The sequence below is a fragment of the Semicossyphus pulcher genome, unplaced genomic scaffold (assembly GCF_022749685.1).
Source record: "Semicossyphus pulcher isolate SPU_LCO1_2020_fin unplaced genomic scaffold, fSemPul1.0.p SCAF_23, whole genome shotgun sequence".
Lineage (NCBI taxonomy): Eukaryota > Metazoa > Chordata > Actinopteri > Labriformes > Labridae > Semicossyphus > Semicossyphus pulcher.
This window is the reverse complement of record NW_027211697.1, coordinates 15,360,152-15,382,988: the sequence shown is the minus strand read 5'-3', so window position 1 is coordinate 15,382,988 and position 22,837 is coordinate 15,360,152. Positions and strand designations below refer to the sequence as shown.

Here is a 22,837-nt window from a genome sequence, read left to right as displayed (position 1 = left end):
TTGATACAGGTTACTTGATTTGTCTTATGTGACATGAACACAACGACTGATGATGGTTCATTTGTCCAAATCAAGCCCATGTTCCTATGTCACCTGGTCTGATGATGTAAACTACTAATCCATCAAAACACTGACCTACAAATACTAAATGTCTCTTTGGCTGCTTGATTTTGAGTTTTATCAGAACTTTACATCAAACTCTGTGAAAAATTAAAGGAACAGATCAACTCTGATCCAGGTTTATCCTCCCTGTGAGGAGGAGTCAATGCAAACTGTGATGTCTTCCTCCTCTACTTATGTGACTGCAGAGAGGAGGACAGAGAACAGTGGACACACAGTTTAACATGATGGACTACAGGACAGGACTGCTGCTGTTAACTGTCTGCTGGGCAGGTGAAGATCATCACTATATTCAGGTTACATAGCGTATATATCTGTCAGCAGCTGATTTCACTTGATGTTTTTATCCTCTCTCCAGGTGTTGATGGTCAGACTCTGACAGAATCTGAACCAGTGGTTAAACGTCCTGGAGAATCCCACAGACTGACCTGTACAGGCTCTGGATTCACATTCAGTGAGTACTGGATGCACTGGGTCAGACAGGCTCCTGGAAAAGGACTGGAGTGGATCGCCTGGATTGAAACTGATAGTAGCGAAAAATACTACTCTCAGTCAGTTCGAGGCCGGTTCACCATCTCCAGAGACGACAGCAGACAGCAACTGTATCTGCAGATGAACAGTCTGAAGACTGAAGACACTGCTGTGTATTACTGTGCCAGAGAGCCACAATAACACAAACCATCAGCAGAGCTGAACAAAAACCCCTCAGTGCCTGAACACTTGTAACATGAAGCCACCAGAGGAGGAGCCCTCAGACCACTAATGATTATAACAACAGTCTCAGTGGGACAAACAGGCTTTAAACAACCCTGATCGCTGTACGAGAAGCACTGAAGCATGTCGGGCTTTAAAAACATTTCCCCTTCAACAATGAAGAATTAACACTGACGCACATTTGATCAATGAAAGTGTGTTTGTCAGCATGTTGGGACAGTTCATCATGACTCACAGCAACAGCTGCATTTATGTAAATACATCATCAATACGACTGAACAGAGAACTGTACTTTAAAAAGCTCTATCACATTATATTCTGTTTTTCTACATAAACCTACAAATACATCTCCACATAAACTTTTACAAGTTTAAACACATTTTCACTGTATGACTCAAATCAGAGCGGCCCTACAAGTTTGACATATTAACCATCTAGATGGTGACATTTCATAAAAACAGAACAAATAAAAAATGACGTTTATGTTCATTTAAGAAGAAAACAGAACCTCCAACTGATTCAAATTAAACTGAGATTATTTAAAAATATGCAAATATATGTAACTTGTACTTAAGGGCGTGTTTGTGTCAGAGAGAGGACAGAAGATCTCTACCTCACTAAATGTTAACTTTATAAAGACAATACTCTCTGATTAGTAGATAAGATAAATGTTTATGTAACTCACAGAATCAGAGAGTTCAATATTTCAAAGTATCAAAGCAGATCTAGTTTCACCTTTACTGCAGCCGACATCAGTACAGAAGAATCAGAGAGAAGCTTCATCTTGTGATACCTAGAAACAGTTTGTTTCTGTTTTTATGGGATGGGGCAGAAATTACCATCTGATAATGTAACTACATAAACATTATAGCTCCCCGTCTCACACTTTTGTAAATCGTCAAGATAAAAACAGGCTCTAAACTGCTGAACCATGAGTTAAAGATCGTCAGTGAGGAGAGAAAGGTGTATTCTCCTTCTCAGCTGGTTCAGTTACTGTATGAATATGTAAGTATTTAAGTCGCGGCTCTGTGCTGCAGCGGTTTTTATTCCCTGAGATCAGAAATCGACCAGTTTTTGAAAGAGAAGGACCGACCTCTTCATGAACCGAGTGACCCTCTCTGGTTGGCAGACCTGGCGTTTTTAGTTCATCCGACTGGTCATCTTGACACACTGAACAAGAGCCCACAAGGCAAAGACCAGTTTGTTCCACAGCTTTACACACAAATCATCACTGCTCCCACTGAGTGCAACGCTCTTCACATCTTCCCTGCTGTTTTGAAAATGAGCTGCCAGAAAAGAATGAAGGACACAAGCTACAATTTTAGGCCATTTTATTAAAGTCATGGACCACCGAACCCGCCCTCTTTTCTGTCACCTTCCTGAGACATTCATATTCCAACCCTTTGTGCTCAGGAACAAATGAAAACCATTCATGGAAAGCTGTGATGGAGGCTGTTTGTTTCTTTAAGCATATTCAATTACCAAGCATATCTTACCTTCATTGGATTGGTTTCACTAACTTTAATGCACGAGAGGTGAGGTATGTTAAAGTGGGCCAGTTTCTCTCTGTGAGGAGGAGTCAATGCAAACTGTGATGTCTTCCTCCTCTACTTATGTGACTGCAGAGAGGAGGACAGAGAACAGTGGACACACAGTTTAACATGATGGACTACAGGACAGGACTGCTGCTGATAACTGTCTGCTGGGCAGGTGAAGATCAGCACTATATTCATGTTACATAGCGTATATATCTGTCAGCAGCTGATTTCACTTGATGTTTTTATCCTCTCTCCAGGTGTTGATGCTCAGACTCTGACAGAATCTGAACCAGTGGTTAAACGTCCTGGAGAATCCCACAGACTGACCTGTACAGGCTCTGGATTCACATTCAGCAGCTATCAGATGAACTGGGTCAGACAGGCTCCTGGAAAAGGACTGGAATGGATCGCTGCTGATGATGGTGGTAGCAGCAAATACTACTCTCAGTCAGTTCAAGGCCGGTTCACCGTCTCCAGAGACAACAGCAGACAGCAGCTGTATCTGCAGATGAATTGTCTGAAGACTGAAGACACTGCTGTGTATTACTGTGCCAGAAGAGACACAATAACACAAACCATCAGCAGAGCTGAACAAAAACCCCTCAGTGCCTGAACACTTGTAACATGAAGCCACCAGAGGAGGAGCCCTCAGACCACTAATGATTATAACAACAGTCTCAGTGGGACAAACAGGCTTTAAGTGTATTTAGGTGTTAAACACTGCAAAATAGTTTATAGTGGTAGTATCAGACCCTCCCATCAAAATCAGAGTTTCTGCATGTATAAAATATAAGCCATAAAATTTGCACAAATTACCATAAAAATGGTGCATGTAGTTGAAAATTGTGCTTCTGAAACATCCTTTAGCTGAATCCTTGTTCTTGTAAAACGTCTTCACTTAACCTCAGTGAGATGTGAACCAAAACTACAAGTTAACGTGTCTTCATGATTCAATAAAAATAAAAACAAAAATAAAGATTAAGTTCATGTGAATAAACTTAATCTTTATTTCGTCACCTGTCAATACTTGACTCTGATTGGTTGCAGGGTGTCACTTCTTTTCTCACTTTGGATTGTTCTGGCCTCTAAGTCGTCCATAAGTTCCTCATAATGGAAACATCATCAGAGAATGTCCCTTTCTTAGTTTTTTAAGAGAACAGTGTTTATTCTTTTCTCTCGATTATAAGCATTATTAACAGGCAATATAAAAAGTCTATCTCTGTTTCTAACTATGCTGATTAAATCATTTGTATTTCTGTCATGAAACAGTATAATAAACAAGTCTTACTGCAGCAAAGAAATCAGTAGCAATGAAGTTCTTATTCTCAGGCTTCTTTTAATAATTGGTCTATTTTCATGTCAGAAATTCATGTTGTCTCTGATTCAATCATCAGAAAAATACACTGATAGACATTTGAACACAGAGAACATGAAAAACAGCAGACAAGTTACAGCCGCAAGCGGCGATGAACGGGCCCTCGCACCCATGGCCACGTTGGGGAGTGTCGCGGCTACGGGGTGTGAGGCAGCCTCGGGGCGTGCTGCAGCACCAGGGTGTGCATGAGCCACAGCATGTGCTGCAGCCAGGAGCTGTTAACCAGTAGGTGGTGCTATCAGCATGACCCAAATTCCTATGTAGATCTGTTCAGGCCGAGACTTTAATCAAGCAAATGAAATTTGAAGCTGATTGAAAAATGTATATGAGAGTTACTACTGCCTCTTTCCACTAGGTGGTGCCAAGAGTGAGTGAAAATGTATATGCAGATCTGTTCAGGGCAGTACCCTCGTGAAAAATTTGTGAGGAGATTGGACAATGCATATGAGGGTTGATACAGGCTGTCACCAGTGTGTGGCACTATAGCTATCATGAAAAAATGACTCTGTTCAGGGCGGGACTCAAGCATATGAAATTTGGTGCAGAGATGATGAAGTACAGCCACGTTATCAAAGCCTTGATATTAGGCGACGCATCATGGCGAAGGTTATCTTCGCCACGGCACCAGGGTCACGACGTCTGTTGAAACCTCACCGTGTTCTTCACAAATCTTGATCAAGGTCTTAAGGCTTTCCTGGCCAAAGTTTGTTGTTGATGTGTCTTACCACCTTGGAGGAGAAGCTTGGAGAGTAAAACATGTCATTTCCTGTTTCCAGTAGGGGGCGCTAGGCCCGATGGGAAATGTTTTCATGTAGTTGTGTTCAGGCAGGGGCTGTTATCATACATGTAAAATATGAAGAACATTGAACATTGTGTATGGGAGTTACAATGATTTTCTGTTTTTGGCCTTCGACCCCCCGCCAAGGCCCCGCCCTTTGATGAAAACTCAAGCTTGTAATAACTTTGAATGTCCAGTGTGTTGTCAATACACTGACTGAGTTTGAAAAGGATCAGATGAAGTCCCTACGAGGAATTCGTTAAAGTATGACCACTGTAAATCACCAAAAACAAGCCTTATTTTGAAATTCAAAGCAAAATGGATGACTTCCTGTTGGGTTTGAGGTATGGGTGCAAAAGGCTGTTTTGTGCATCCTGACCTGCTATATATACCTACCAAAATCCATATGTGTACGTCAGAGTAACCTTTATGGGGACCCCTTTTTGAAATTTTCTGGGGGCGCTATGGAGCCATTTTGCCACGCCCATGTGCGTAAAACACAAAATATCAAACATTTCGTCAGACCAGGGGTCCGTTTCACAAAGCAGGTTTATTGAAAACTCTGAGTCTGTTAACCCTGAAATGAGGGAAACTCTGAGTTTTCCGTTTCACAAAGGGAGGTAACTCAAACCAGAGAAAGAGGGGTAACTCTAGCCTGTTTCACAGAGAGAGGTAACTTAAGCTCTCGGTCAGTAACCGTAGTAACAGCCTCTATGAACCTAACCTGGTCGGGAGCAGGTTTTTCTCAATGAACCTCGAGTTTCTCTCTGTCTCCGCCCTCTTTCAGCCACACACGGTATTTGATTTACTCATTCATTGAGTCAGCAGGCGAGTTTTGGCGTAGCAAAGTTCTGCCGTCTGTTATTTAAAAAAATCAGTCAGTAGGCTTATATTAGGCCATAGGCACAGTAGGTGGCGACTTTTTCCACTAACATGGCATGTCCGTTTGACAACGATCCCGTGGATGAAGGTGCAGCATTACTGCGCAGAGAATTAAATATTCGTCGGGAGATGGTTATCAGACCGCGCATAGATGTTCTCGCATTTCCAGACAATTATCTTTTTGAGCGGTACCGTTTCACGTCACAGTCCATCATCTACATACACAACCTAATCCGTCCTTACATTTGCAACATTACCAACCGTAGCCATGCTCTCACATCCCAACAGATATTGTGTGTTGCGCTGCGTTTCTTCGCAAATGGGAGTTTTTTGTATAATGTTGGAGATGCAGAGCACCTGAGTAAGGCAACTGTATGCAGGGCGGTCAGAAAAGTGTGCCTCGCCCTGAAACGGCTATTATCCATCTTCGTTGTTTTCCCTGGACATAAACCTGTCAGAGCCATCAAGGAGGAGTTTCACAGGATTGCAGGTGAATGATGTAGAGATCCGTTCAATGAATTTTAAATTATATTCTGTTAATGACATTGTGCTGCAACCTCATACTGGGATTAGTCATTTTAATTTCTTTTAGGATTTCCCAGTGTGATTGGCTGCATAGATGGCACACACATCCCCATCACGGCTCCGTCACATAATGAAGCAGATTATGTGAATAGGAAGTCAATTCACAGTATAAATGTGCAGGTACATGAAGATTGACTACTGTTTCAAAATGTTAAAGAGTGCATCATAGTTCAACATCTGTCATTCTCTGCACTGTCAAGATCATATGTGATGCTGCATACATAATTTCCAATGTGGTGGCCAAGTGGCCTGGGTCTGTTCATGACTCAAGGATTTATCGCGAGTCTAACCTGAGCAACAGACTGCAACGTGGTAAGCAGCCTAAAGATTTGCACAATATAATTCACTCGTCTCCCTCATTTAATATACTCTAATGTATCCACTATACATTACAGGAGAGTTTGATGGCCTTCTGCTGGGTGACAGGGGTTACCCATGCCAACCTAGGCTGCTGACCCCTTACCCTGACCCTGAACCAGGCCCCCAACAGAACTTCAACCGGGCTCACTGCAGGACGAGAGCCCGGGTGGAGATGACCATAGGCCTGCTGAAAGCCCGTTTCCAGTGCCTACGTCACCTTAGGGTGACCCCTGAGAGGGCCTGTGATATTATTGTGGCATGTGTTCTTCTTCATAATATTGCCACTATTAGAGGAGAGCAACACCCTGCCCTACAAATCGAAGACCTTGATGATGACCCCATCCACCTGCCAGCTATGCAGGACGGCAGAGCAGTCAGAGACACCATATGCCATAACCACTTCAGAGACTAATCATCACCATCATCACCACCACCACAGCAGTCAAATAAAGACATAATACAAATTTCATTTGGTCTTCTTTATTTCCTACAAATACAAGGGCTAGTTTAGTTAATGTTCCACTAGTTAACATAATTAACATAATTCAGCTGTGACCATGCACCTACCTCTAACTTGTGCTCCAGTATTTCAATTTCTAGGTCTGCCCTCCTAATCTGGCGGTCCGAGTATTGCATTTCTTTGTCGGTTTTTTGAATTTTTTTCAGCAGGTGAATTTTGTAAATGTCTTTTACTGGTAACTGGGAAAACATAAAGACATTAAATTATACAGTTACACATGAATTCCACAGAATGAACCTCTGGTGTTTACTGAACATCCATCTCACTGTGTCAATCTGTGCAGTGGAAGTTGAGGGACCCTCCTGCTGCTGCCCAGCCATGCCCTGTTAAAAAGGATGAGAATGTGTTACTTCAGTGTAGGCTAAATGTCACACTCTATATTCCACCAGAATGTTAAGAAATGTGAATGAGAAGAGAACTATCAATAACATATCAAGATGTTACCTCTATAGGCCTTTCTGGATCCCCCTCTGTAAAGGCAGCAGACACAGTTTCCTCATACTCTTCTTCCTGGATGAGTGATATGTTTCAGTATACTTAAACTACCATTTGGCAAAATATTTGGAGTATTGCCTACTTACAGTTACAAGGTATGTTGTGGCGTGAGGGGGCTCCACCAGGCAGATAGCACCATCAGAATCTGTTTGGACAAAAGGAAAAAAAAAGACATGAAAGGGAAATACATATTTGTATGAATAGGCTTAAAAAAGGTATATAGGCCTAGGCATATTACATTTTATAAAGGCACTTGTGTCTTGAGGGGTGGGCTCAGAGGATGAGCTCCCTCCAGGGATTCCCTCAGCCACTGGCCTTCCTAAATTCTGGCTAAGGGCCAGCTTCTCTGCCTCTGTTAGAGGTGGCGGTGCTGGGCCACCACCCGTTTTACGGGCATCTGCCTTCTTTCTGTTGGCTGAGTAGAAGTCTGTGTTAGTTTAAATAGGCTTAATTATTTAACAGAACATGATATAGATAAGAAGACATTTATGTTTGTGAAAACAGCATTATGTTGGGGATAAAACAACTGCACAGTCAAACAGCCACTTAATATTTACTTTACAATGTAAAACATGATCAGAATGAGGTACCCCCATGAGGTTATGCCGAGGTCTTACCTGTTTGAACAATGTTTTTATATTTCATCTTAAGCTGCTGCCAAGTGCGCTTCTCCCCCGCGGGATTGCACCTAAATGAAATAAATTAATAGGCTACCATTGAAGCAGTTTTCCCCTGTAATATTATTGTGATTGCAAAGGACTACATTTAAACTTACGCATTGACCCGAGCAGCGATGTTCTCCCACGCCATCTCCCTCTCTTTTGCAGCTGCAGCGGTGTTGCACTTCCTTCTAAAAACATGTTCAAACTCGCCGTATGAGCGCATTAAAATGTCCAGTTTAAGTGGGGTGAAAAACGCAGCCCTCCCCTTCCCCATTGCCATGGTGACTCGTCGAATCGGGGCTCCACTGATGCTGTCTTTTTATAGTTGTGGTGCACGCGCTTAACTCCAGGTGAAACTACTCTGAGTTGATCAAACTAACTCAAATCAGCTGTTCTGGAACCGGAAAACTCAGAGTAGATCAACTCAGAGTTCAGGGTTAGACTCAGAGATGGTGAACCTGCTTTGTGAAACGGACCCCAGATGCACAATCCAAATGTGGTGAGTTTTTCGGCATGTTTAAGCTGCGAAATTTGCGCTTCATTTGGGATAAAAAGAAAGGGTCTTTGCACCCATCGGTGCTCGGGCACCAATAATACGAGTGACTCTGGTTCAATTAAAAATGTCAGTAAATATTAGATTCTAAATTAAATTCTGAAAGCTATGTTATTCAACACAGTGAAATTTGAGGCGTTTCATATTCAGGAATAAAAGAAGGAAGATTTATTTTATGTTCCAGAGAATGAAGAAACTGTAAATGATCATTTTCTACATGAAGTTTTCTTGCTTTGCCCGACCACACTGCAGTTAGAACAGAGGAAACATGATGATCACATATGACTAAATATGTCGAGGCCACACAAAGAAAATCTCCCACCTGCCCCCAAAACACTCCTTTTCTCTCTGTGAGGAGGAGTCAATGCAAACTGTGATGTCTTCCTCCTCTACTTATGTGACTGCAGAGAGGAGGACAGAGAACAGTGGACACACAGTTTAACATGATGGACTACAGGACAGGACTGCTGCTGTTAACTGTCTGCTGGGCAGGTGAAGATCATCACTATATTCATGTTACATAGCGTATATATGTCAGCAGCTGATTTCACTTGATGTTTTCATCCTCTCTCCAGGTGTTGATGGTCAGACTCTGACACAATCTGAACCAGTGGTTAAACGTCCTGGAGAATCCCACAGACTGACCTGTACAGGCTCTGGGTTCACATTCAGTGGCTCCCACATGGCCTGGGTCAGACAGGCTCCTGGAAAAGGACTGGAGTGGATCGCCTGGATTCAAACCAGTAGTAGCAGCAAACACTACTCTCAGTCAGTTCAAGGCCGGTTCACCATCTCCAGAGACGACAGCAGACAGCAGCTGTATCTGCAGATGAACAGTCTGAAGACTGAAGACACTGCTGTGTATTACTGTGCCAGAGACCCACAGTGAGAGACAATAACAGGAGAGTCGTACAAAAACTACTTCCTCTATTTGCCAGCACCACATGGGACACTTGGAACACATTTTTGCAATACTGATTGTGATTAACTGTCATGTTCATTCTAACGGTGCCCCAATTGGTCGGCCACCGATCGTGATCAGCCGATATACATACTAACTGCTTTGATCAGTGGTTTCACAAGTGACATGTGGAGTTCGAGTGTGTGTCTCATGTCCATGTTGAGCCTAACTGGGCAGTTTATTGATCAAAACTTCAAACTAAACAAAGTTGTTCTTTATCCTCAAGAGTTCTGCAGGTCACACACCACAGTTGCATTCAGTGACATGTTACGAGCAACGGGGATACCGAAGGAAAAAGTGAACGTTATTCTAAGAGATAATGCCAAGAACATGGAAAAGGCCATGAGGGATACGGATTTACCCAGCCTGCCGTACATGGAGCGTACACTCCAGCTTCCCGTTGCCGAAGGAGTTTCGTCACAATGAAGCATCACATTTGAAGCATTTAATAGCCTCTGAAAGACGCATCGTTGGCCATTTCGAACACTCCAAGTATCCAGAAACAACTGGGTCAGCCTATCAACAGGCTTTGAAGAGCTCACACAACAGATTAGCTCATTAACGGCATCTGCTGCAGATGTGATAACATTCATCAGAGCTTTAACTCGTCTTGAGAAAAACTGCAGATTCTGACCATGAAGTAAAAACATCGAGAGCCACATTGTTGGAAGCAGTCCAGAGGAGATTTAGGGACATTGAATCTGAGCGCCTGTATACCATCGCTACAGTCCTAGATCCGAGGTGAGAAAACCTCATGAGCGCATGTGCGTTTGTGTGTGTCCAGTGCTTATGTCGCTCTGAGCGAATTAAAGAACAGGAAAGAAAGCAAGCAAAATGAGTAGGCTATTGAAAATGTTTAGATTCAGAAGCAATGTAAATTAAAACGTATTCATTGCTTTGATAAAAATATGACAAATCAAAACGAGACTTATGAACAATCTTCGAAATTCATAAAATTATTGTTTACATTTATTTATTTGAATAAAAAGGTATAAAGAGATATTTTCCCGACACACTAAAGCCAAAGATACGTGGGCTGTTTTCTGAAGTCCTAGCTGCCCAAACGGAGCAACAGAATAGTCAGGCGAGTTCAGAAGCAAGTGGCTCCAAGCCCCCAGAGAAAGTACCACGAGCTAGGTCCTAGCATGCTATGTATGCTGAATTGTTGGATGAAGATGGGGAACATGGTGGCGGCGGCATCGTCAGCCCAACATCATCACAGATGAACCTCTGCCTATTGGAACAAGTTATCCCACGAAGCCGGCAGCCACTTGTTTTTTAAGCAGGACAATAAAAGTCGCTTCCCTGCTCTTGCACAAGCAGCACGAGCCTACCTCGGTGCACCATGCACAAGTGTAGATAGCAAAAGACTTTTCAGCACAGCAGGGGATAGTGTTGATGACAAGAGGAACAAGCTGTCTGCCAAAAATGCAGAGATGCTTATATTTATAAAGAAACATTTGCCATTGATGCCAAATAAATAAGCTTAGAGAGACACTGATCTCCACCCCCCACCACCACCACCTTTCACCCTCTAAACATGCACCAAACTGCCTCAGCTTTACAGAACAAAAGAACAGGACTGTATTATTTACTTGTGATGCCAAAGTCATCATAATGTTGGAAACATTTTTGAAACTTTATAATCAAATGTTTTAGAGTTGAAGTTATATATCCATAAGATTTATAAATTAAATGTTTTAAAAGTTAAAGGATAACATAATGCTTTTGTGACTCTGTGGCTTTGCAGAAATAGCTGTGGCTGTATTCTTATGTATTATTTTCCCATTGCATTGAGTTCATGTTCATTTTATGAAAACACTGTAAACATTGTTTAAACATTAATTTACCTAAAAAAATACTGAACTCTTCATCAATGATGAAGATGAAGGATGATGGTAAGACCATGATAACAAAGTTAAATCTTTCATTTGTAATTTCAGTTGTCAGTTAAATTGTAGTAAATATTATATAGAAAAGAAAGTGGGCTACCATTAATTATAAATGGTACTGTATAGCATAGCACAAATACAATTCAGTATTGTGTCATTACTCTCGTGCACATGAGATAGTAAATCGTGGCCTCGTTTTAAATAATGGTCATAGATTCTCGAAGCTGCAGCTTCGCTCTCATCCTGATGGAGCTCAATTCTGCCACATAGGCACTTTGTACGTCTACTGCCCAAACTTTGCTGTGTTTTAGCCCAGACGCCCGCTCTACGTATAGACGGCAATTAGACTTCTATTAGCTGCAAAATTGCTTGCTGGGTAATTCCGTGAGTGAAACCTTAAGAAGTCCAAACTGTGCAGTCGGCTGACGCACGGACATCTAAGTGACATAATGAAAATAGCCACTGCTCAGAAAGTAGTTCCTGATGTCGACAGGCTGGTAAGAGCCAAAAGTGTCGGGTGCAAGTGAAAATGCGAGTGTACAGCATTCATCCGCGTTGTACGTCTTGTTTTGAAAGTGTGTCTGTATGTGCGGGGGGTAAACCTTGGACAGCCTGTACTGATTTAACACCTGGTATTAACAATAATAGTAATGTCTTAATGACTTCACAGTAAACTGGTGAGAGGTGCCTCCTCCCCATCCAGCTCATCATCTGTGAGAGTGGAGGTGCGGACAGCTCCTCTCCTCAATCATACATAAACTAAGAGCAAAGTGCACGGAGAAGAGAAACTTTATGCTTGTGTTTGTGCTTGATTATCATTAACACAATATGCTTTGGGAATTGGACCTTGAGACAGGCCTGACCTAACCCAGCAAGCAAAAGCCGTCATTTAAACAGATGGGCTCGATATAGGCCTGATTTAGTCTGGCTATGTGTAGCAAATTTCAGCCCGAATTTTAATGAAGTAGATTAGTTAGTTAGTACTGTTATGACATCAACGTGTCAGAAACACATTTTTGTTTAATCATTTTGTTAATTTGTTCATCAAAGCAATGAAAGGGTGATGAAAGTAATGACATAGCTTCATTTCTCAAAAATCATTTGGCAGTGGTATGTGAAATACGCTCCACACAAAGATGTAATTTCAACACATTTTATTTTACATACAAAAACCATAAACACCGCGCTTTATGGGCTGTGTGATGTTAATAATTACATTCAGAGACATCATAAAGGGAACAGTTTGGAACTTTTTCCACAGAAGAAGAAAAAAGAAGAGTGCGCATGCTCAGGTTCTTTGGCTGTGCAGCTCTGACTGTGAATGCTGAACGATCCCTGGATGCTGACGTAGTTCATTAATACCTAAGGGACATGTGATTAGACAAAGTGTCCGGTAGCCGACAGGGATAAGAGCTCAGCTTGAATACATGCATGCAGTGATGGAATCCCAGTCGATCCTTTTCTGCAACATTTTTTTGGGTTACTGTGATGCACTGCTCACTTACATAATCATTTTAGCCACTATGAGACTTGAAAGTTGCTGTAAATGTGTGTCAATGTGTGATGAATCTTGTGACAGAAGCAGGTGAAATCTGGTCCAAACACAAACGTTTAATCAAAGTCTTCAAATAGACGTCTACTGAATTATCACGGACAGCCCAAATTTTGCCGTGTATTAGCCCAGACGCCAGGTCTACGCAAAAGATATGAGAATTAAATGTGGTCTGTTAAAGCTGCAGTAGGTAGCTGTAATAATGAACTTAATCTGGCATTGTTAATACAAAGCCCTGAACAAGGACATGATACATCTCCTCTATTCCGTTGGTAAAGAAGCCTAAATAAACCCTAAAATATTACAGAAATAGAAAAGAGAACACCTTCCACTGACTGTTAAATATTTGATTATTATTACTTATGCATTGATGTAGTTGGAAGATGTGGAGTTCATTTTAAACTATTTTGTAATAGTTTTTTTATTATAGGAATGTTGTCACAATAATATAGAGTCTAGCAGGTTTGAATAAATATAAAAATGTGGGGTGCCAGTCAGAGTCAAGTCTGACAAATACCAAAAATAAAGAACAAAAATAGTTTTCTGGTAAGCTGGCGTTCCTCTCCTCCACTCAACAAACAACACATTAGCCTCTGACATACAGTATATAAAGATATGTCTGGGTTTTCCACTGCATGGTTATTTTGGGAGGGTGTGATTGGGTTATTGAATGATTGTGGCTGCTGACCGTGTGAATGAACACAAGGAATATTGGGCGGTGTTATTTGAACCAGATCGCTACAAGAGCTTAAAGGGACACCTTCCGATGTTTCGGTTTGCCCAACCTTTTGCCAAATCTGAACCATGACATGATGAATGGAGATCCTGATAATAGTTGCCAAGTTAAACAGAAAAAGCTTGTAAGCTGTTTTGACATTGCTTCTTGAAGATTCACAACCGAGAATAATTAAAAATCCTCCAGTAAGAACTGAGTCAGAATGACTAAAATCCATACGTTACCTAAACCTAAAAAGTTAATGGACTAAAACATGAGATACTTTCAGTATGGATGTTGTGGATGATTGAGTGGATATGACAGCCCGATATCATAAACATATATCCATGTCCAAGTAATGCAGCTAAATCAAGTATATCTGGTTATCCACGCTGCAGTAACTGAAGGTGACAGGAGGATGTGATAAAGCTGTACACCAACTGTTGGCAAACACTTAGTTTTATATAAGCCCCACCACAGGAAAGGAATACCTTTAGGGAAGTGGTTAATAAATGGTACATTGGGGATTGCTTTAGTCAGTGAAACATGTTTGCTTTTCATGGTTTTTTTCATTATAAAAATGTATGCTGGTTAAAACTGTACTCAAACTAACATTTAATCTTTAGTTAAAACATAAGATCAGAGTAAATATTACATATATACACTAATTTACTGAGTAAGTACAACAATTTAGAATATGATACAAGCTCCCAAGTATTTTCGTACTATAGTTCAATTGAAACCTCTCCTTACATTTAAAATGTCATTGATATCACATAATTTGACCTCAGTGGCGTGAAAGGCGTCTTTGAGGTGCTTGTTTTTGTATGTTGGATGTGTTGACATATCACACTGTGACAATGCTTTTGACATCTGGGGAAAAGGAACCATGGTGACCGTCACATCAGGTAAAATAATTCATTTTGGTCTTGATAATGACAATTTGGTGATTACACATTTAAATATAAGGTATTTTGACCTCAGTGGCTTGAAGGGAGTCTTTGAGGTGCTTGTTTTTGTATGTTGGATGTGTTCACATATCACACTGTGACGGTGCTTTTGACATCTGGGGAAAAGGAACGATGGTTACAGTCACATCAGGTAAGCCAAACACTTATTTTGTCTTTTTAATTTGTTTGTTTGATTTTGAAGCAGAATTAGGAAATCCAGTTTTGACTCCGTAAGTTAATGTATATCTGGAATACTGTATGTTAAAGGTGTTAAAATCCATAGACTCAATTTAAACTGAGCGGATCCAATTTCAAAGTTGGTAATTGCAGAGGCCAATGTAACTATGTAATAGGGTAGATTATTACAAAATCACACACTATGGAACATGTAGATGCTTGAGATCCAGGTTTTTGTATGCAGCGGTTAATTATTTGTTGAACTGTGACAACTGGGCTTTTGACTACTGGGGAAAAGGCACTATGGTCACTGTCACTTCAGGTAAGTGATTTTAATATGTTTGATTAGTGAATGAAACTCCCATTGATCCCATTACTAATGCAATTTCATCTTTTTTCATGTGGTCACAAGTGTTGAACAAGGATATCATAGCCAACAGTATTTTGTAGGCTGGCATAGAATCTCTGATAATATTAAAACTCCTGGCTGGTAGTTCTATGGACAGGTTTATATCTTACTTTGGTTTTGGCAACAGTTCAAATCAAACTGTTTGATGAGAAGTTATTATTAAGGGATATTACAGTAAAAAGTAAGTTTTCGTGTTAAGTCCTTATGACTTTCTGAACTGTGACAACTGGGGTGCTTTCGACTACTGGGGAAAAGGCACTATGGTAACGGTGTCATCAGGTAAGATTTGCACTGCTAAATCCCTTTTTAAGTTACATTTAAATTGCTAAAACCTCTAAAGATTTGGAGTGTCACAAAATGAAAGTGTTTTACTATAAGGGTAAAAAAAAAACATCTGTTTGCCGGTAAAAATTCTCTGAAGACACTGGTGAAGATTTATACTAAGTGTATTTTATTTCATTGGAAGAAAATATATGACAAAGCGAGCATTATTAAAAGTTAGAGTAGAGTAGAGTAGCTCTCAACGTTAGTAGACAGCCTTTTCAGACTAGTGGTTCAGTAATTTCAGCGCTGTGTTACTATGAAGCTTTTGACTACTGGGGAAAGGGTACAATGGTAACTGTTACATCAGGTAAGAATACTGTTTAATCTCAAACATATTTGCCTAATTTAAACAAAAGTTAAAGTTAACAAAATGATATGATGCCATAAACTCAGTACTGTATGTTTGTCAAATGTACAGCTACACTCCATTTAACTTTGAAAAAATAACAATGATTATCATCAAAGTTACGGACTAAAAGTTATCGACATTTATATTTTAAAAAGAGTAGACCACAAATGATATTACTGAGGGAGGCTAGTTCATCAAATAACATCTAAAGAAATGTGATAAGATAAAGATGTATGTACGGAGCGCACTTCTCTCATTCAACATATGAAAAGGTTAAGGTATTAAAATGTATCCTTGATTGCAATGCTTTGCTATGCTTTTGATGAAGTAAGCCAACTTCATTCCATTGTTAACTTATGTTTGATGAAAAATATCTTATTTTAAATGTTCACTTCACTTTTTTAACGGCATTTTTGTTTCTACTTTGTTAGCATGTGTTTCCAAGCCAACCGTGTATCCTCTGATACAACGTGATTCTGGGACTGGTGACCTGGTCACTCTTGGCTGCCTTGCCACTGGCTTCACACCGTCCTCAGTGACCTACACATGGAACAAACAGGGGTCTAACTTGCTGGAATTCACTCAGTATCCTCCAGTACTGAAAGACAATGTTTATACGGGAGTCAGTCAACTCAAAGTGAGCAGACAGGACTGGGACAACATGAAGCCCTTCCAATGTGTTGTGACAAATACAGCAGGAACAGGACAGGGGACATTCATCAATCCACGTAAGTCTTGTGTTTAGTCATATATAAATGCCTTTATAGTAGTTGATTTGAAATTTAGCAGGTTAACATGGCAGAGCTGTTAACATATTTTAGCATTGTGAAACAATTTAAAAGGTTTTCAAATTGATTGTGATGACACAAAGCGTACATGTATTGCCAGTAGATAACAGTAGAATACAGTACCAAATACATAAGATCCATTTCTTACGGTGCACTAATCAATAATAATAATACATTGATAAATGTTATTGGTGCAATGTGTCTCTACTAGTTGGTTTTATTACTGTGTTCTTTAGAGGTGTTATCAGAGGTAGACTAACCCCGTCATTGTACCTTTATCCTGAGCTGATATTTTGACGTTTGAAGTAAAAGTAAAAGTGAGCCATCACTGTTGTAATTGTTTTACAATATACTCAATTATGAAGGAACGTGAACACAAAGGAGAGCACAAAAAAGAATTTAGCTATTAAAAGGTTAGAGTGTTTCTAAGGTTTCTAATGTCATAATGAGCAGACCTGACCGGTTAACCAAACAGTGTGGTGGAATGAGCAGGTTGGCACTTTCTCGTGCACATACAGCTGCTGACTCAGTCTATATTATCTATTACTAATATTCTGCATGCCCTCTGCACCTGCTGAAGAACAAATTATTGTTGTGTGCTCTGCTTCTTTCCATCTATCTGCATAATCATAGTGATGCAGATAGATTGAACCTTTATGGTGATAATTAACGTTCAAGTTAACTCCATGTTTGCTTGCCTGAGCAGTCAATGTATATGCAGAAGCGAGCATCAGAGCTCTGCTGTTCAATTGTATTTTCCTCGAGTCCTTCTGCGCACTTTAAAAACAAGCTAAAGAGATCCTTTGAGTTTTATCAAACTACATGAACCTCTGCTTCTGCATATATATATTATACACACACACACACACACACACACACACACACACACACACACACATCCCCTGCTTGCGCATACATATATTTGTTTATATCTTTTTTTTTTTCAGATATGCCTTATCAGATACCAGATGTTAAAGTGTTTGTCTCATGTTATGAGGATCAGGAGGTTGCCTTCACCTGCATTGCCAGTGATTTTTCACCAAGTAATCAAAAAGATCAAATGGCTGAAAAATGAAGCACCAATAGCCGATGAAGCAAATGTGATGAAAAGCTCTTCTGCAGAGAAAAAGACAGCTAATGGACTGTACAGTGTTTACAGTGTTCTCAAAGTACCAGCCAGTGAATGGACTGAGAGCATTAATTATACATGCGAGTTTGAAGGGAAAGGTCAAAATGGTGCAACGTCCAATAGATCCACTGTGTCCTACAAACAGACGTCCTCTCCCTCTAGTAAGTAAATGAATACTAATTATTGAAACATTTTGTGTGAATTTCTATGGTTTATATTCTCATTGGTTTGCAGCCATTCCTGTCCAATAATGTTTCCCTTATTCCTCAGCCCCAAAGGTGACGGATGCAGTGAATTAGCTGCTGACGTAGTGATCAAAGACCCTTCACTGGAGGACTTGTTTTCAAAAGGAAAAGGAACAATAGTATGTGAAGTCAAGGTAAATACGCCATCAGTAGAAGAGGTACGTTGGGAGGACGAGGAAGGAACTGAAATCGCTAATGCCAAATCGAAGGACAAAAAAGGACGTGGAGGCCTTTACAGAGTACCACTCGAGATCACATTTGAGGACTGGACCCGGGGGATAAAACCCAGCTGTGTTGTTATTCATCCAGATTTACATGAACCGCTCAAGAAACCCTTTGAAAGGAATATTGGTAAGAAAACTGAAGGGCTGTCTTTATTTTTTCTAATCATGCCATCAAATCCAGTGATCTTTCTCAGCTGATTATGGAGCAGAGATTTCCTTCAGCACTGTATGTGTGGCAGGAGGTTTAATGTTTCTCTCATGCTTGCAGGAGGACCGACTCGGCGTCCTTCAGTGTTTATGCTGGCTCCAGTAGAACATACTAGACAAGAAATGGTGACCTTGACTTGCTATGTGAAAGACTTCTACCCTCGTGAGGTTTTGGTGTCTTGGCTTGTTGATGACGAGAAAGCAGATTCAACATACACGTTCCATACCACAGAGCCTGTAGAAAACCAAGGATCCTATTCGGCTTATGGCCAGTTATCGCTCAGCCTTGATCAGTGGAAACAGAGTGATGTAGTGTATAGCTGTGAAGTGTCCCACGAGTCTATGGCTCAACCAAACTCAACCAAAGCTATTGTCAGGTCCATTGGGTACAGAATGCATGAAGGGAACAACCTGGTCCACCTCAACATGTTTCGACACATGCCAATACTGCCTTTTTAAAATGCGTTGTTGTCTATTGAATTAACTGACCGAACAACTGTTTAAATCTGGTCTTACCTCGAAGGTTATAAAGTATATAACCCTACAAAAAATGACTCAAATACTTTTGAAATCCAAAAACCAACATTTAGCTTTGAACGTTTTACTTAAACTATGAAGGTCATAATTATGAAGATGTCAGACAAGTACTCATTGTGATATTTTATTATACAGTAATGTAGGCCTAACTGGAAAAGCAGGACTTTGATTACTTTGGTGCATTTTCACTCAACATTTGTTTTCTTTGTCTTCACAGGTTAAATGAAACAAGGTGAACTTTCTGTAAGACTTATTTTGTCTGCCTTTTTTTCATTAACTTAAGAGTCATTATTAAGAGTATTGTGTAAGTATTTTCCTTTGTTTTAATTACAAAAGCTTTATGTCTGCTGAACAAAAATGTTTAAATGTCATTAACCATTGATGTTGATCCATTTTTTGCTTTTCCATTTAATTGTTCATACTATCTATTGTCTAAATGTCTATTTCACCAATAAATATTTTAATACGTAACACTTATTTGTTGTTATTGACATTTTAATTGTTTTATCATGTTATTTATTGCATTACTCTGTTTATCATCTCCATTGCATCTGCAAAAGACAAAAGTTCTCGGTTCTATTATTAAGAGACTTAAACCTTCAGCAGGTCCTGACAAGCAATGCAAAAACTATTGTGCATGTACACTGACATGAGACGACATGAGATATTTAAATGTGCACTCTGTTTCTCTTACTGGCATAACCCCACCTCACACCTGGTGTCTGTGATGCTCCGTTGCTCATAACTTTGTTTCACTTCTGTAATTTGGTACTTTACTAGGGGCGGCTGTGGCTCAGTGCTAGAGCCGGTCGTCTTTCAAACGGAAGGTCGGAGGTTCGATCCCCAGCTCCCTCACGCTCAGGTCGAAGTGTCCTAAATTGCTCCCGGTGGCATAGCCAACGGGTATGAATGTGATATCTGATTGACAGTTGGGCACTTTACGTAGCAGTCCTGCCATCAGTGTGTGTGAATGGTTGAATGTGAAATGTAGTGTAAAAGCAGCTTTGAGTGGTCGCAAAGACTAGAAAAGCACACAAGTACAGTCCATTTACTTTAGTGGGAGCTGGGTGTTACTCAATGCTTCCGCCTGCTGCTTGCCCTGATCACTCTACCCTGTCATGCTGCAACATCTGTGCAACAGACTTCCAGCCTTCTCTCCACCTAACTTTTAGGACACACACCATCTAGCCTAGACACAAAGGTATTACCATTTACAATTCAGGCCCACATAATGTAAAGGTATGTACAACTGCTGATATGATATCAGCTCATTTTTTATAAATAAACATCTAATAGTTAGAAAGAAGCAAGCAAAGGTAAAATAATACTCTCTCTCTCTCTCAGGACCGCAGGTTCTATCTCCAAACATCAATAAAATCAGCAATAAAAAAAAGGTCATAACTTTCTTCAAGGATAGGCTTATACTGCAGTACATTGTTCTCACAATACCAACACCCCTGTGTTACTTAGACTGTCCACAAGAGTGAGACAAAGCTCCACGTACAGCAATGTTGAGCTGCATCCTCTGTGAAACACCAGTTGGGTAGACATTTGATGATTCTGAACTGGACTTGCTAAATGCTAAGACACAGAGGTACATTCACTTGAAGAACAGAGACTGTTTTTCTAACCATTTCTGTTCCTCCATACATACACATGCAGAGTTACTGTCAATGTGTGCACATTCTGTCTTTGAGGTAGAACTGCTTGTTTGTATTGTTTATAGATGCCGATGGTCTCTTTTCCCATTCCCAGTGGAGTGTAGTGCTTTCAGTCTCTTTTCTGCTGCGTCACCATCTGACGTCACAAACGTGCCGGGGACAGGGTTAGTAAAGGTTTTTATTGTACCTATTACTCAGTCTGTTTATCAAACTCGGCACCCACAACTTGGAACGATGTTCGAGCGCTGCTTGGAAGGAGACGGGCGGAAATTGTAGCTGAGTTGACAAGGAGTCACAGAAGTTACCGACGTAGCATGGCATTGCGCCTGAAAGGGGGCGGAGATTAGCGTGTCAACATGGTTTTTGTGTTCCCATCAATGCCGATTGGAGACGAGGCGATAATTACCCGGGTCTACTGCAGAGTCATTTGACATTGAGATTTCAATTATTTTCATTTTTGGAAATAATATAGTGTAATTATAGTTAATTATAGTGTAATAGTGTAATTAAAAAGCACCTGTAAAGTGCCTTTGAGTGTCATGAAAAGCGCAATATAAATAAAATGTATTATTATTTTAAAATTAAACTGAAATTTAATAAGTGAGCCACTTGTCCCAAACAGTCAAAAAGTACATTTCTATCTGATGCTACTTCAACAGACAACCATAAAAATATTGTACCGACAAAAATTGTGACAACTTCAAATCTTCAATACAAAAACAAAAAGACACTTCACCCGTCATAGCTGCAAATGCACAGGTGTTACTCATAAAACTGATAGCTGTTTTATCAGTGTCCCAGTGAGCTGTGATAAAAGAGTCTTTGCTACGTCTTAACTTAAGGATGAGCTCTGTCTCCTCTTGGACCCTTTAACAATATAATGTGATTAAAATGTTTTTCTTGCTCTTTACTTTAATTAACGGGTTTTGCCTTTGCCGAAATTTCAACGTCATGATGCGGATTAGTAAGTAGTAAACATGAAGCTTTGTCAGGTCTGTCCTCAAGAGGAAACTACTTTTAAAATGCTCGTTTGTTGAACGGAGGTCGGATTGATCATTTCTTATGCATTTGAAGAAGTCGGGAAATCTAAACGCTGAACGGCTTTTGTGACACCGTGTCAGGAAATTTAACTCAAGTTGAATCTTGATCTTGATGTATCTTTAGCTGTTAGCATGATGTCTGTTTATAGAGATTAATAAAACACTAAATCATCGCCAGACAGCCGCTGATGGGAGCCGGGATGTCATCTGCCTGCTTTTGCTCTCCACACGGACTGTTTTTCCTGCATACGCAGCAGCCTGCTGATATGTGATTGGTCACAGCCTACAGATTAATGCAAGTATTAGGTCTGTGGGTAACATGAGCTTTTAAAAAGTACGACATATACATGTATATTGACAATATGTTTATACTGATGACATGTTGGCACTGCAGTAAATATTGTTTGAGAAACTGACCTTGCTTGTTTTGTTCATCTTCTCGTTCTTCAGTGGAAAAAAGCAGCCAGAGTGTTAAGTTTATTACTGCCACCAAACCATGGATGCATGTTCTTCCTGGAGTGACCTTTGTTGTTACTCACTCCTGCAGTCCTTCCAGGGTGGATCGAGCAAAGTTCCCTTCAGTTTTTCAGACAAAAGGAACTACACTTGTTGGCTGCGGGGATACCCCAACTCATGGGAGTAGACACATGAAAGGCATCTTATGTGAAGTCTGCAGAAAGTTTGCTCTGAGGCCTTCGTGGAATGGATGAAATGTGGATTTGGAGAGCATTTCAGAATGTGTCCAAAGTGAAGAGACATTTACGAGACAGAACTGATGAATGTCATTCAGGTTTACTAAAAAAATAAATCACACCGACACATTACTGCTTATGTTGGCATTAGAGTATTTGTCAACTAGCTACCATGCATTTTGGACTGCAGGCAGATAGCATTGTTGACTATTATAGACTCATTACACTCTATTTAAACAGTTTTACTCAGACCCTAAACATTACATGTAGAACCGTGCACATGCTCTCAGAGATGGAGAATGCAGTAAACACAGCACTGATCATTGGTCACATGACTCTTTATACATATATCAAGCCTGTAATCTTGGTTGTTGAAATAAAATCTATGAATCCAGGATCCTTT

At 40.3% G+C, this 22,837-nt stretch overlaps 1 protein-coding gene and 1 pseudogene across 1 annotated transcript; both read left to right on the top strand.

The window, feature by feature from the left end:
• Positions 1–344: 344 nt before the first annotated feature.
• On the top strand, positions 345–22,541 carry LOC138602593 (immunoglobulin gamma-1 heavy chain-like; annotated as a pseudogene).
• On the top strand, positions 5,459–6,764 carry LOC138603188 (putative nuclease HARBI1). Its single transcript, XM_069674891.1, has 4 exons — positions 5,459–5,897; positions 6,000–6,112; positions 6,193–6,304; positions 6,388–6,764. Exons 1-4 carry the CDS (start codon positions 5,459–5,461, stop codon positions 6,762–6,764), a joined length of 1,041 nt encoding a protein of 346 aa, XP_069530992.1.
• Positions 22,542–22,837: the final 296 nt, after the last annotated feature.